At 46.8% G+C, this 15,111-nt stretch overlaps 1 protein-coding gene across 1 annotated transcript; it reads right to left on the minus strand.

The window, feature by feature from the left end:
• Positions 1 to 37: 37 nt before the first annotated feature.
• LOC306830389 (solute carrier family 25 member 36-A) lies at positions 38 to 13,337 on the minus strand. The gene is made up of 7 exons (XM_079353847.1): positions 12,888 to 13,337; positions 7,756 to 7,920; positions 6,549 to 6,626; positions 4,609 to 4,709; positions 3,137 to 3,203; positions 2,269 to 2,558; positions 38 to 2,183 (listed from the first exon to the last, which is right to left on the minus strand). The coding sequence occupies exons 1-7, from the start codon at positions 12,926 to 12,928 to the stop codon at positions 1,990 to 1,992; spliced, it is 936 nt and encodes a 311-aa protein (XP_079209973.1). The 5' UTR covers positions 12,929 to 13,337; the 3' UTR covers positions 38 to 1,989.
• Positions 13,338 to 15,111: the final 1,774 nt, after the last annotated feature.

Below are 15,111 nucleotides of genomic sequence, written 5' to 3' on the forward strand. Positions count from 1 at the left end.
ACTGTATGCTCCAAGAAAGACCAGCCGACACTGGAAACACTTTGCACTCTTTGCACTTTATTAGCTCGTCGTTTTACAAAAACAGGTTTGAGAGAATGCATCGAGCGAGTCCCGCTCACAGCCGGCTCATCGATGACGACACGACCACAAAGGGTGCATCAGGAAAAGGAAAGGACTCATTCAACGGGGAAGATGAACACTGTTTGTAGCTACTCTTCTATTCTGAGTGCGTCCGTACTTTCATGGTTTCTTCACGCAGGACACCACAGGATGACCGACACTGAAGCACACGTCAAACTTTTATACACGCTAACGGCACACGATGCAAACCAATCACCAGGGGAGGAAACAAAGAGTGCATCATATATGATACAAGTGAGAGATGCATGTTGACAGGATGTATTTAAATTCAGTTTGTCCAGGTGAAGGGAGCCTTTAATCAGACTCTCACTTCTTCATGCATCGTCTGTCCGTCTGTAGACTGCCAGAGCTCACGGTGCATAAACGGAGGATGATGATGATGGTACCGAGTGAGCGACGCTTCATCATCACAAGCAGCGGTCAACCTGAGCACGAGCTCACACTGACCATCTCTTCAACGCTTCCGGGCTGTTTGTTTACATCTGCAGCGCCTCGGGAGCCAATCAGCGGCGTGCTCACGCTTTGAGGTGAGCATTCGTGTGTGTGTGTGTGTGTGTGTGTGTGTGTGTGTGTGTGTGTGTTACCTCTGCAGTTTCTAAGATGAACGAGGTGAGAGCAGAACACCGTGAGTCTCTTGTACTCGTTTGAAATGTGACGTCTGAACAAGAGCAGAGATGGAGGACGTCCGAGAGTGAAGAAACAGACTGATAAAAACATGTTAGAAGAAGAAGACGACGGGGAGGGAACCAACAGCAGAGACACATTAGACTTTACCCGTCTGGATTTGTATTCATGTGAAGAGTAAACTCAAGAGGACTGTCCCCTTCTGGAAAACTAGCCTGGATTCTCAAAGTGAGGGGGGGCGGGGCTGGGTGGGGGGGCGAGATGAGGACATCGAAGAGACACAAAGAAAAGTGCTTTAAGAAGTCTTTCGAAGAGGATGCACAAGACGTTTGCTTTTCACCGTCACAGGGCAGACGAGTGCAGCACAATCACGTTTCTTCATTGATATATATATTTATATAGAGATCTCTTTGTTAAAATGTGTTATTTACCTTCAGTTCACAACAACATGGGTCAGTGATACACACAGGCTCCTCTTCATTATATACATTCCAGTAGTTCAAAATGGTGGGTTATGTTCAGGTTTAGTTGGGGGTGTTAAAGGATGTCAGGATGACGACGTTAGCAGATCTCTCTCTGGTAGCTTTGCTCGGTGACCCTGACGACCTTCAGGTCAGCGTGTCCGTGTTCACGATATGTTTAACAGGGGGGGCGCGCTCCTCTTCCTCCTGCAGCCGTCTCAGTCTGCATCACTTACTGACACGTTCCTCGCCATCCTTCCATTCAGCCTGGTTAATCGAGCGCCATCGACGGAGGTGGACACTTCTGGTCCTTTTAGAGGGATGCAGGAAATACTTCCTGATGATAATGGGGGGGGGGGGAAGACTTCTCTCTAATTATTAGTATTGTTAGAGGCGGCGTATACGTTAAGGTTCTGTCTTCAGCGCTCTGAATCGGAGCAGAGAGAATCCCGAGGGAGATGAGGATGGAATTAAATTGGAAACAGGGCAACCGTTTCTGTGCCGCTGCTGATCCCCGAACCAAAGTCAGGGACTTTTTCAATTCTCGTCTCCACGTCACGTCCTTTGCTTTCAAAACAAAACTGCCAACTTAGATTCAACGACCGCTCTCGTCTTTCCACGGAGCACGCTCGGCCTTCTTGTCCTGAGCAGGTTGTCGTGCAGGCTGCAGCGCTCTCATTCTCTCTCTCTTTTTTTTTTTTCCGGTCTCCGAACAAGGGCGGGGCAACATTTACAGTGTGAGAAGCAGCGGGCGGCGGGGACTTTAACCGTTCATGAGGTAGACCACCAGCTCGTAGGTGCACATCATGATGGCGGTGTTGGGGATCTGTCGTACCAGGTGCGTGGTGAGCCCTCGGTAGAGGGCGCGGTAGCCCTCCTCTTTGGGCACTGTTCTTAGAGTCTGGAAGAAAGAGTTATACTTGGTGCCCTCCTCCCGTAGCCTGGTGCGGATCACTTCTGCAGAGCGACAAGAAACGGTCAAGATTAAAGGACAAGAAGTCACGAGTGTAAGAGAAACATGTGACACATGAGGAAGTCTCACCGTGAGGATAAGCGATAGATGTGGCACACGTCTTGGAGGTGGCAGCAGCGAGCATCAAACCAACAAAGTCTGAAGCGTCTCTCGACGCCTCCTCTTCCTCCTCCATGTTCTGCGACGCCTTGGCCTCCAGGAGGCGCCGTTTGATGTTTTCATAGATCACAAAGTGGATCACAGTCTCTGAGATGCCGGCGTAGGAAGCCGACATTCCCCTGTAGAAGCCTCGCAGGCCGTCCGCCCGGTACACACGCCGCACGCACTCAAACGCACTCATCCGCCGCTCGCCTCGATTCCTGAGGAAGCACAAGACACATACAAACCTTTACGTCCAAACGGTGGGTCACGTGGTCAACCATGACCAACCACAATGACAACCGTGCTCATCAGTGGAAGCGGTTTTTACAGTGGAACTCGTGTAAACATCTCGAGTCTGACTAGCTGACACCACGAGCATGTCTAAACTTCATGATGTCATCAATCCGTTCACTGAGCGCTCAGCTGAACTATACATGTAAATATACATGTATAGTTATACCCGTTCTCACGTCACAGGCAGTTAGGCAGAATCCTACAGGACATCGATCGGATGTTGCTGCAGCCTCAAGTTGAAGCTTGTTTCATCTGTTTTCCTGTGTGAACACACGTGGCGTGCTCTCACAGGTGATGATCAACAGTACGTGTGCTGCTGTCGAGGGGACTCCTTCCCTCAGCGACTCGACACGAGCACAAACACAGGACGTGCTCGAGGCTTTAGAGGGTTTGACACTTCGTGTGTCCGCTCTAATAAACGCGCACGACGTACGACCATCGTGCTTCATGCGGCGTAGGGGTGGAGTCTGACCACCCGTTGGGGTCACATTGCCCTGCTTACCTTGCATCCAGCTGCAGACGGGTCTTTATGAGCCATATTGGATTTGTCGCCGTGATTGCCGTGAAGCCTGTGGAGGAAAAATGAAGACAGATCACTTGTAGCAGATCACTTGTAGCACTTTGTAGCAGAGAACAAAAAAAGAGGATGAGCCTGAGAATGAAGGTGACGACTGAACGATGAACCGAGCACACGCACACACACACACACACACACACACACACGCACGCACACACACACGCACACACACACACTCACACACACTGACTAGATTACATGTCTGACTTCTTTAAGCTGCTGATGTAGAGAATAAACACGTTCTCCTAAAGCGACAGCAAACGTGACAGAAGCAGCGTGCTAACCCCTCTACACACTATGCTACGTGTGCTAGCAGGGAGCTTCTGAATCTGCTGCTAAAAAAAAAATAATCTCAATAAATCAAACACCTGCTTCTTATGCAATGGCCGAGATGGTGACAGAGAACTGGAAAGAGAGGCAGACAGAGACAGCAGAGGTGAAAGAAAGAAGCAGAGCTCTGTGGTGAGTACTCACGCAGACCCAAGTTACTCCTCACAGATGCAGCTAGAGACCCCTGGTGGTGCGGGGGTCTCATGCCCGTGCGATAGGGAGAGCTATGGTAGAGTTTAAGCCTAAAACAGACACAGGCTTGTGTGTAGCAAAAAAAAAAAAAAAAGACCTGCATGACATCACTTTACCTCCTGATGACCCCGTGACCCCAGAAGGATTGAACCCACCGTGATGACAGTAGGAGGGACATGTTGGAAGAATACAGCTCAGGTCTAGTTAAAGCAAAACACTATCAAACACATGTGTGCATGCTGCTGAGTCCACATGCGTGTGTTTTGAAGCCTGGATTTGTTCGATTGGATAACAGAGGTGTAGAGGAAGTGTCTCACGTATCATCGCACAGAGCAGATTAACCTCACGCCGTCAACGCCTCATCACCTGTCACTGTAGCTCAGACAGGCTTCACGCTGCAAAGAGGGGGGGCGGGGGGGGACACACACGCTCTGACAGAGGTTGACCTTGAATGGTTTAAAAAAAAAAAAAAGGCCTGTGTCATGGCCTGCTAAAAGCGGAGCTGTCAGAGTCACACATAACTTGTATGCAGACCCGCGACCTGTAGCTGAACCTGCCTCGATGATGTAAAGGGTTATGACCGTAGGGTTAGGGTTAAAAGACGAACAAAACAGGCGACGTTTGTTCTGTTTTTTTCTTTGTTTGAAACGTACGGACCTCACAAAGGGGGTAATGTACGAGTTTGGCAGAAGATAAGGATCTAACACGAGACAAACTGATTGGTCAAGGTTCAGTTAATTCCCCACTCGAACCTGATCCGTCACAGTGAACTTAACGCTCGCTCATTGACGTGCATATTCAACTTCTTCCTGCTTCTCAGCGGATTACAAGGCCTCGAGGTTAAGGTCAATCTGTTGCCTGAAATATTTAATTACCTGCCATTCCAGCCGACACCATGTGTACCTGTGTGGAGTCGGGTTCCAGCACACCGTTCAGCCTCTCTTTGGCCGTCGAGTAAGCAGCAAAGTAGATCGCTCTGTGTGAAGTGAAAGACAGAAAAATCAGTCTGTGTCACTAAAAGAAGGTTAGGCTAACAGAGATCATGTCTATAAACCCCTCTATTTCAGCCCTGCTCACAACAGGCTGTTTCTGTGTCTGTAGCTTTAAATATGTAAATGAGCTGTGTCTGACCACGCCCCCTCTCTGGAAGGGCTCGGGTGGACTCGCTGCTTTCTGGCTCCATGTCCTATTGTTTACGGTGAGAAGGCAGACTCAGAGGGCAGAACAAACACCTAGCTGTGGGAGTGTCACCCACCTGGGGGAGGGGCTACTGCCCTTTGTGATGTCATAAAGGGAACATCTCCAAACGGCCTGTTTGAGCAGGCAGAAGACGGAGAGGATGGACTTTTCTCATGATTGGAGGGTTTGTAGACAGAGACACATGTTAGAGGAAGATGGAGGAGAGGAGTTTACAAAATATGTGACCTTTAATGTTTCAACCTGGAACAGCCAATCGTCTCAGTGCGTCAGTGAACTTAGACAAAGAGGCTTTTGAGCATAAAAACAGCCACTCAAGCCCGACTGTGAACAAGCTCGTGGCTCAAAAACAAGATGTTGTTTTTCTTTTTAAAAGCACAGAGTGCGGTCTGCAGGTTTACTTTTTTACCCCCACGTGTTGCTGGACGTCATCAGCCTAATGATGGGCCGGTGTTTATCTGTGTGCATTCACCTTTAAATCAGCCGCACGGCTTTCATCCGCTCACGTAAGCTGCTTCAAAACCCTTCACACACTCTTAGCACTGCAGACCACAGCCAGTAACCCTGAGTCTTCCCATCATTACCACAGACGGTAATGACTCCTACATGTTACTTAACTGCAATCAGGAGAAGACCAACAAAGTCAGAATTAATCTCTCACGCCTCACCGCTGTAGCGTACTCTGACGTGAGCAGCATGGTCGCTCTCTCAGTCTGAAGCTGCACGGTGAAGCATGAAGCTGCAATGACATCCAGACCTTAATCACACCATGCGTCAAGTCTTTAAGAGTGACATCCTGAGGACCGACGCCACACGTGGATGAGGTGTGGAGACGCAAATGGCCTGACTCGACCCCTGGTCTGATTCAGTATAGTTCTTTTAAAGCCATATTTACAGATCATTTCTTACAGCAGCGTCTCTGCGGACGTTTTTATCTCAGCTCTGAAGCATGTGTGTCCGTTCGTGCACAGAAGAGAGACCTTTTTGTCCCCAGATAACTTTTTTATGTGACTTTTAAAAATGTGCGAGCAGCACTGCTGCTGCTGTGCAGCTTAATTCAGGGTGCTTTTAAATCTGAATCAGGAAAACGTCAGCTGCAGAAAAATACGAAAAGGAAAGGCATTTAAAGACTCTGACGCTGACGGCTCTGTCAGGAAACACTGTGAGAAGCCCTGCGGTGCTTCAAAACGAGGTTTCAGTTATGTGTCCTTGGAAAATGTGTCAATAACTCACTTAGAAATAGAAGAAGGCCTGAATCAGACACGAGTCAGATGAACAGGATCACCGCCTGCTTTAGTACATGCTAGTCACACGTTTGGATATGAACCTTTTAATGGTATGTTCTGTCAAACCAGTTCATCTGAGGGATGCTAACAGTTAGCTCAAGCTTGACTGAATGACAGAGAGAGATATCATTGCCTGTCGACAAAGAATATTTGATCCTGATGAATTCAGACTTCCACGATGTGTTTTATTGTGAAGGCTCATATGGAGCCTTCTTAGTGTCAGATCTGTGGGATGTGGATCCAAGCGGATCGGATGAGGACTGGTGTGACGTGCTGTCAGGACTCTTGGGATATGGATAATATCTCCATACTGTATAACAGGAAAAGCTTACCTGGAAGGTGCCACGCCCACCAAGTTTGGTCCCAAGCCCCTGAATAGAGAGCGAGGTCCTTCTTTCTCCAATATCAACCTGAAGGTCAAACACAGTAACGGAGACGTGTGAGATATTAGAGGTCATGGTCACCTTACTGTCAGTGGCTCCGAGGGTTAAACTGTGCACCTTCAAAGACTCTTCAGAGGATTAAAGGAAATGAAAGGCCCACCTCCAGTTCAGTGGGCGATGATGAGGGATGGCGTGCTTTATGGCGAGGCTACCTCTGATTGAAAAGTCACTCCATCAGCAGACTGCCAATCAGGATAGAGATGTTGCCATGTGCATTATGTCGTCTCAATATGGCGGCCTCGGGTTCGGCTTGTGAACAACTTAACGATGGTTACCTTCCCTTCTTTAACACGCTAACATTTTAGTCATGGAAGGAAAACAAGCGTGGTCTGCGGCGACGCTGTTTTTCATGTCGTGTTGATGCCAGGAAATGAAAAGAGCTGAAATAACCTTCAAACATTTGGCTGCAGCGCTGCCCGTTTGTGACAGCAGTCCTAAAAGGCGCCATGATGGATTTAATGACGCCAGCAGGCAGAACAAGGCGTCTGCTGCCACACGGACTGGGACTCTATTTAAGTGGGACTTCGCTGCGTGACGCTGCCTCCAAACCCACTTTCCCAGAATGCACTGCACAGACGTGACCTCTTTAGAAGAGACCAGCACAGTCTTTTGATTATGGAGCAGATCGTATTCCCTTTAAACATCACACCTGGAAATCTACCAGAACTAAACAGGCCAGGCTCCACAAAGCAGATACTGAAGGCTCCAGGTGTTGAGGAATGAAAAGTAACAGTCGTTGGATCTGTTCTCAAATGTCCTGCTCGGCTCCAGCGGCTGATATGAGCTCTGAGGACAGTTTTTCCAAAGGCTCCGAGTCTGTGTTTCAGGGAGGGGTTGGCCTCGCCCAGCCAGACCTAAAAACATGAGCAACAACATGAGGTCTGCCAAGAACTGGCTCTGTCTGCAAAAGTCTGGGAGAGCAGGGGGCGGGAGGAAATGCGATCTGAACAGCGGCACACATTTCTGGATTAAAAACCTGAATCATAAACTTTGTTTGCAAACGGAGCTGTAAAACTGAGAAAGATAAAAAGCATAAATAAGGCACATGGTTAATTAATCAGGAGCATCTGTAACAGTGGAGTAACTGAGTTCTTACTTGAGGCAGTGCAGGGGCCCCGGCGGGGACATGCGGGCCACACTCGCCCCGTTGACAGTACTGAGCTGGACCTCAGACACATAGAGGGTGATGGTGGACGACTGTAGACGAGTCTTCACTACTTCCAGTGGACAAGTCAATATGGCTCCTACCGTTCCCCCACATCTAGAAGAAAGACAGACATGGGAAAAGAAGGGGTGAGGATGACATCACAGAAACACCACGGACTGAGACTGAATATCCTACACGTCACTTATCCACAGCAACACGAGCCAGGAGACAACGGCAGGAAGTGCAAACACACAGCATTAGGTGCTGACAGGAAGTGACCAGAGGCAGAGCAGCTCGTTCTTTAAAGTTCGAATCAGCATGAAAAACATCCACATGGTCGTCATGAAGGTCGTAGGTGTTCATAAAGAGCCGGGTCTTTAGCTTTTTCTTAAAGGTGCAGTATGTTAGTTTGTTCCACCACCAGGGGGCGACAGAGGAGAAGAGTCTGGTTAGAGATCAGGTTGGATCAGTCGCCGTGGAGGGCGTGTGGACGCACGCAGGAAGACATTGTCTTCGCCGACAGTCACGATGTCTCGAGTCTGCACGTTGTTCATTTTCTTGTATAAATAAAATTAGCCTCTGGCGTGTTGGAGGACATTCCAACTATTCCTGGTATGCATGAAAGGAAACAGAACAGCGTGGGAACAAAGAGGAGGTCAGGAATGTTTTGTGTTTCTCGGGGAAACAACAGCCAGCTCCTGTTCCAACCTGGCAGACGTTTCTACGTCATTCTTTTATAAGATTAGAAAATTCACAAGTCGCACAAAAAATGCACTTTTTTTTCAACTGCTTAGGTGTCTTTTTTTTTTCTTGCACGCTGACCATTAAGAGTCCTTAAACTGATCACATGATAGAAGAAGTTCATGACTGTCGCTCACATTTGAATCATTTATTTTTTATTTATTTTTAAAGATTTATTTTTGGCCTTTATTGTAGGAAAGTGGATAGAGGCGGAAATCAGGGAGAGAGAGCCACAGGCCGGACGTGAACCCGGGCCGCCCACGTGAGGACTGAGCCTCAATACATGGGGACGCTACCGCTGCACCACCAGCGCCCACGAATCATTTACAGTTTCACATCCAAACAAAAAATAACATGTAGGAGCCAAAATTGGAAAAAGGGAGGAACTTTATACGCCTACGACAAATAACAAGCGACATCGAGGGCATCTATTTAAGGAGAACACAAACACACCAAGCAGCTGAACCTGACTGAACTGTATCTGCAGGACAGGGTCAGACGAGAGGATCTAAAAACAAAGCGGTTATCTTTAGGTTGGGTTAATATTCAATCAGCACCAACGCAGAAATAGAAAGTCCTGTCAGCGTGGCTGTTGGCAGAGGACGGCCGGTCGATGTCAGGCGATTACAGCACAAACCAAGACGAGGCAAAACACGGGCGTCGGAAGAGAGCGCGTGTAAAAGGACAGACTCAAGGAGTGTGTACGCACACGGTCAGCTTTCATCACGTTATCAGTGTTTTAATAAGAGCTGTGCACGCTGTCACTCCCACCAAGCACCGCGGCCGTATCGCCGCACATTTCACGAAGAGAGGCAGCCAGCTAACGTTTGTGATGCTCGTCTTGTGGAGCGGGCCGTGGCGTGGGCCGTGGCGTGTAGACTCCCAGCTGAGTTTGAAAACATCTGAACAGAGAACAGACGAGTAAAAACACAGATTCATCGATGCTTTCCACTTGGTTATCAATTCAGAAAATCCTGAACTCGACGATTTTGGTTAACGAGTGCTCGTGCAAAGTCTAACTATAGGTGCACACACACACACACACACACACACACACACACACACACACACACACACACACACACACACACACACACACACACACACACACACACACACACACACACACACACACACACACACACACACACACACACACACAAGACATATCAGAGTTAAGCTGCTGCTGAACAGGGAGCGTGCTCTTTGGGGTTCGGTGCCTTGCTCAAGGGCACCGTGGCAGTACATAGGAAGTGACCTGGTACCTATCTAGCTTCAATACTATGATCTGCACCGACACAGTCCTGGAACGACTGAGCTACTGCAGCCCCAAACAAATACCGTAAATTACGGACTATAAGCCGCTACTTTTTTCTCACACTTCGAGCACTGCGGCTTAGTTATGGATTTTTCTTGGGGGACAATGAGCTTCTGCCGCAATAACATTTGTCCTCGTCACATCGGATCTTAATATCAGTCATTTTGCGCTTCATGCACGCCACGCACCCTCATCATGGAAAACACACGGAGAAATACACATGATGCAGCTTTCAAGTTAAAGGCGATCGAGCTGGCTGTCAAAGAAGCTAACAGAGCTGCTGCACGTTAAGATGACACTGACAGCGACAACAGAGGAAGTGAGTAATGAAGTCATTCTGAGGCAGTGAATGGATGGACTGTTTCCTGTGAAATATATTACGGTATTATGGTAATCCTTTTTCATCAGCCGCGTCAGACACCGTCGGCTAGGCCTCGTATTAGCGGATGTTACTGGTAGTACGTATTTAATTAAAAGATAAACAAATGTTTTTATGTCACGTCTTTCTGTGTAAATAGCTCTTGGACACCTGCGGCTTATAATCAAGTGCGGCTTATATATGTACTAATAATTTTTTTTACTTATTTTTAGCCGGTGTGGCTTATATCCAGGTGCGCTCAATAGTCTGGGATTTACGGTACTCTTCCCAATCAAAGTGATCAATGACGCTGCATTGAAATGAGACTTCAGATAAACATTGATCAGGCAGCTTCAGGAGGTGTGAGGGACACATCAGCACATCCAGGGGAACAAACGAAGGAATCTCTCAAAGTCACTCACGACTTGAACCATCGTGTCAAAAAAGGTCGGATTAGTTCACCGCTAGAGGTGGAAAGATTAACGGTGATATCGTGATAAATCTTACGTTCACATTCGTACTCTGAAAAATGAGTCTCAATAACACGGTGAGCGTCCGCAGCTGCAGAGACAGATTTAGAAATCGAGGACGCACCAGCGTCTTTTACATCAGAGGAAGAAAATGAAAAGAGGAGAAAAACAGACGAGATAAAAACTGTGTGACATCACAAGAAGACGAGGAACCACACAAACACGATGCAGCGTTAAATCCAATCAGCTCCTTCAAACATTAACAGACCAAACCACACTGAACCCAGAATCGTGAATCGTATCGCGACTTGACCCCCCAACGCCGCTCAGATAAAAAGGAATAGTTCATGCCAAACGCTAAACTGTGTCGTTGTGTTGAGGCCGCTTCACACGGCAGGATTTTAAAATTGTCGGCGGATTTCCCAAACTTCAGAGAGCACACACACGGCGATAAATAATCTGAGGTTTTACAGTTTGGGTCGTACAGTGTGTGGCGTGCGGCCACACGGCAACATCAACACACGAACAGATTTCACTCGCCAACGTCCCCCGATCAGACGGGAAATCTCGCAAAACCTCTCGAGATCAAACGTGATTCCAGAGTCAACAAACGGACGAAGAGGATGTAACAGGGATCGTTTGTGCGTTTTAAAAAGAGGCGTCGGTCAAAGGGGCGGAGACTACAGGAGCATGAGCTGTACCTGCTACATGATGATATGGAGGTGAGTAGTTGTTGTTTTGCTACTACGTCACCTCGCTTTCTGATTGGCTGTGCGTCACAGTCAACAGGCTCGTGCTCGTTTTCCCCTCGGGGGGGGGGGGGGGGACACCACACATGATGAGAGATCGGGCCAAAACAATCCAACATGTTGAATATCCCCGATTTGAGATCGGAGCGGTCCCGACATTCTTCCGACCAGACGAGAGCGGTCTGAACACACCACACACGGCAGGATGATCTTATCAGATTATCTGATGATGATCGGGGCGTCCTTAAGATTATCAGAAGGGGAGAATCGGCGTAATTATCCTGCCGTGTGAACCAGGCTTCAGACTGGCTACTTGAACCACAAAACCAAATGTGTCCTGAATCTTGTTGCAACAAAAAGTAATCAGAGTACACTTGTGTTTTGCTTTGAGACGCATTTTCCCTCAACGCTAAATCGTTCGACGCTGTCGGCCCTACAGTTCAGTTTGTGACATGTTGGGTTGATTTCATCCTCACTCCCTCGAGTCAACGTGCAGATACAGGAGGAGGATTCTTCAGCGACATGTAAGATGGACTTGAGCTGACGAGTGTTTTTACACTGCAGGTCAAACGTCCTCATTCACACAATGATGCCTGGTCGCTTTATGTACGTTGACCATCACAGGTAACTAATCCCATTCATGCACAGTCACACGTCCACTGTCTTGTATTCCTCAGCGTTCATGGGGAATCCTCTCCGATTATACCCACTGATTCATGGACAGATAGCATGGAGACAGGACGACCCTCTCCCCACCACTCTCTACATTTACATCTTCAGTCTCATCGCTGTCCTTTCAATCTGACTTTGTAATTTCATATTTTAACTTCAACACTCTATTCTTTAGTTGAGTCTTTATCGTTGGGTTAATGTTTAGTAGAGCTGCACTGCCGTTTACTGCAGACAGACAGACAGACAGACAGAGAGACAGAGAGACAGACAGAGAGACAGACAGACAGACAGAGAGACAGACAGACAGACAGACAGACAGACAGACAGAGAGACAGACAGAGAGACAGACAGAGAGACAGACAGACAGAGAGACAGACAGACAGACAGACAGACAGACAGACAGACAGAGAGACAGACAGACAGACAGAGACAGACAGACAGAGAGACAGACAGACAGACAGACAGACAGAGAGACAGACAGACAGAGAGACAGACAGAGAGACAGACAGACAGACAGAGAGACAGACCTCTGCCGGACGGACCTCTTTAAAAACACAGTCTGACTGTGACCTCTGACATTGAGTCTAGCTCCTACGGGTACACGTCTGCGGACAAAAACAGTGCGCTGACATCTGTCACACTGACCAGAACACGGATAGTGAAGTATAAAAACCAACCAGAGTCGCTCTCCATATATAACGAAGACACCAAAACAGACAAGCCACGACGTGTAGCTGTCACATTACGAGCTAAGCTAGCATGCTAACACTCACCCTCCAGCAAACAGATGAACCAGGGTGTCTCTCTGACTCATTCTGGATCATATTCGGGACCCGTCCACTGGTCACCAACACAGGGGGGCGTGGAGAGAACAGAGTGGGTGTGCGGGAGGGGAAACAACCCCCCCCACCTGGACTTGGTCCTGGTCTTCGGTGAGTCTGTGTGTTGTGGTGGAGGTCAGCAGCTAACTCGGCTAGCTCACGTTAGCAACTCGAGCTAAGGGTTTTCCGTTAGTACAGGTCGACGTCAGACCGGCAGGTTCTCCTTCAGACCCGGGTTCGAGCTCCAGCGGACACCGTCTTTAATAGTGCGGAGTAATCCCGGTCTCAGATTAATATGAGCGGAGACAGCGGAGAGAAAGTACCCGGCCCCCCTTCACGTTGACGTGCCTCTTCTGACTGAGAGCGCTGGCGGTCAGGTCGCGACGACAAGCCGCAAAACAGAAGCGCTGATTGGCTCCTCAGAACAGAAGCGCTGATTGGCTCCTCAGAACAGAAGCGCTGATTGGCTGGTATGGTCGATAGATCTGAAACGTCACTTTTTTTTCACGTGAAACTGCTTTTATTTTGAAGGGCAGAGGTCATCGCTTTTAAAGGTCCGTCCTTGTTTTATTTATTTTTGGTAGAGAAATGTTAAAGTTGGAGAAGTATTCACATTCTGTCGTAAATGTTCATTACTCTATATACAAACTGTAGACCAGGGGTGTCCAAAGCGTGGCCTGGGGGCCATTTGCAGCCCTTGAGAGGATTTTTGTGGCCCCCGACCTCAGAAGAAGAATCAGAAGATTTTGTCCCAAGGCCTTATTCAGATGGTAAATCGTGTTCTTTTTCTTGTTCATGTTAGTGAGGGCTGAAAGATATTCATAAAGTAGAAAATGCTCAGTATGATGTACGTTTTTTTTCTTTCTTTCTATAACAGCTTTGATTATTTTATTATTTTATGAAAATGAACCTTTGCATCATTTTTGCAAACAAGCAGACAGCTGTTTAACCATTTAATAACTTGAGCTAAAAAGATTTTATAAACAGAGAAAAACAAATGAAAAAAAAATCAAAGTATTTAATCTCCTTTAATTAACGGGTTTTTTGTGAATCTGTAAAGCCTTAATTAAAAAAAAATTAAAACACTGTAATTAGTTATGGTGTTTTTACGTTATTTTTGTCGAGGTCAAAATACAAAAAGTTCCTTACAAAATTATTTAAAAAACAAAACCTGTGGCTCATGAATGATTCTACGACAACAATCTGACCTGGTTTCTAGAGTGAAACTGTAACGCTCCTCGCAGCTATTTAGTTTCCACAGTGTTCCAGGGACCCATTTTTCCCTTTGAGTAAAGTCTGTGTATTTAGTAAAGAAAATAAAGCAAAGAATTGTTTCCTTTCCAAATCTACATAATATAATATAATGATAATAATAATAATAATAATAATATATTATTATAATAACATAATAATAATATACATAATGCAGCTTTAAATCAAATCTCAGAGTGTTTTAGAGCAGTGGGTCCCAAAGTGGGGGTCATGTGACACTGAGAGGGGCCGTGACATGATTTAAAAACTGCATTATGTACACTATGTTGTTCAGTTTGTTATTCAAACAAAAGTCCTTAAGTGAAAGTTGTGCTAAAATGAAAGTAATATTACACACAGACACTGAAATAATATGATTCCTTTTCAGGCTGCTGCGTTCTTTTGTGTTGTTGTAATGCGTGCAGCTGTTAAATGCTTTAACTACGTTCATGGACAGTGGGGGTCCCTTGTCTCTGGCACCCTTATTTTAGGCTTAAACGCTGAAAAGTTTCGTAGTCGGACTAATAATGTAACACTGAGAAGACGCCTCGAGCCTTTAAATTGAATTGTAGGAAAAGCTCAGTAATAAGCGAACAGTGTTAAAGACGTTATTGTCAGCACACTATCATGAATGAGAAAGAGTGAGCTCTCGTAAACCTGTGAATTTGACTAGCTGAGTATTTATGATTGTGTGCACTACATGTGTGGGGTTTGCGACAGCCTGCAGCTTTGGTGATGTTTGTAGAGTTAACAATGATCTGAAGGCGATTGCCTGCAGAAATTTACGAAAAACACTTTTTTTTTTTTCCAGAAGCTTTGGACTAAAGGTCAAAGGGCAGACAACTTTGATTCCAGTGAGCGATCTAAAAATAATTGAACAACCTGCCGTCCTATTGGTCTTCATTGTGGTGTCCTAAAAGCTTTT

The sequence above is a fragment of the Symphodus melops genome (genome assembly GCF_947650265.1).
Source record: "Symphodus melops genome assembly, chromosome: 10".
NCBI classification, from domain to species: domain Eukaryota; kingdom Metazoa; phylum Chordata; class Actinopteri; order Labriformes; family Labridae; genus Symphodus; species Symphodus melops.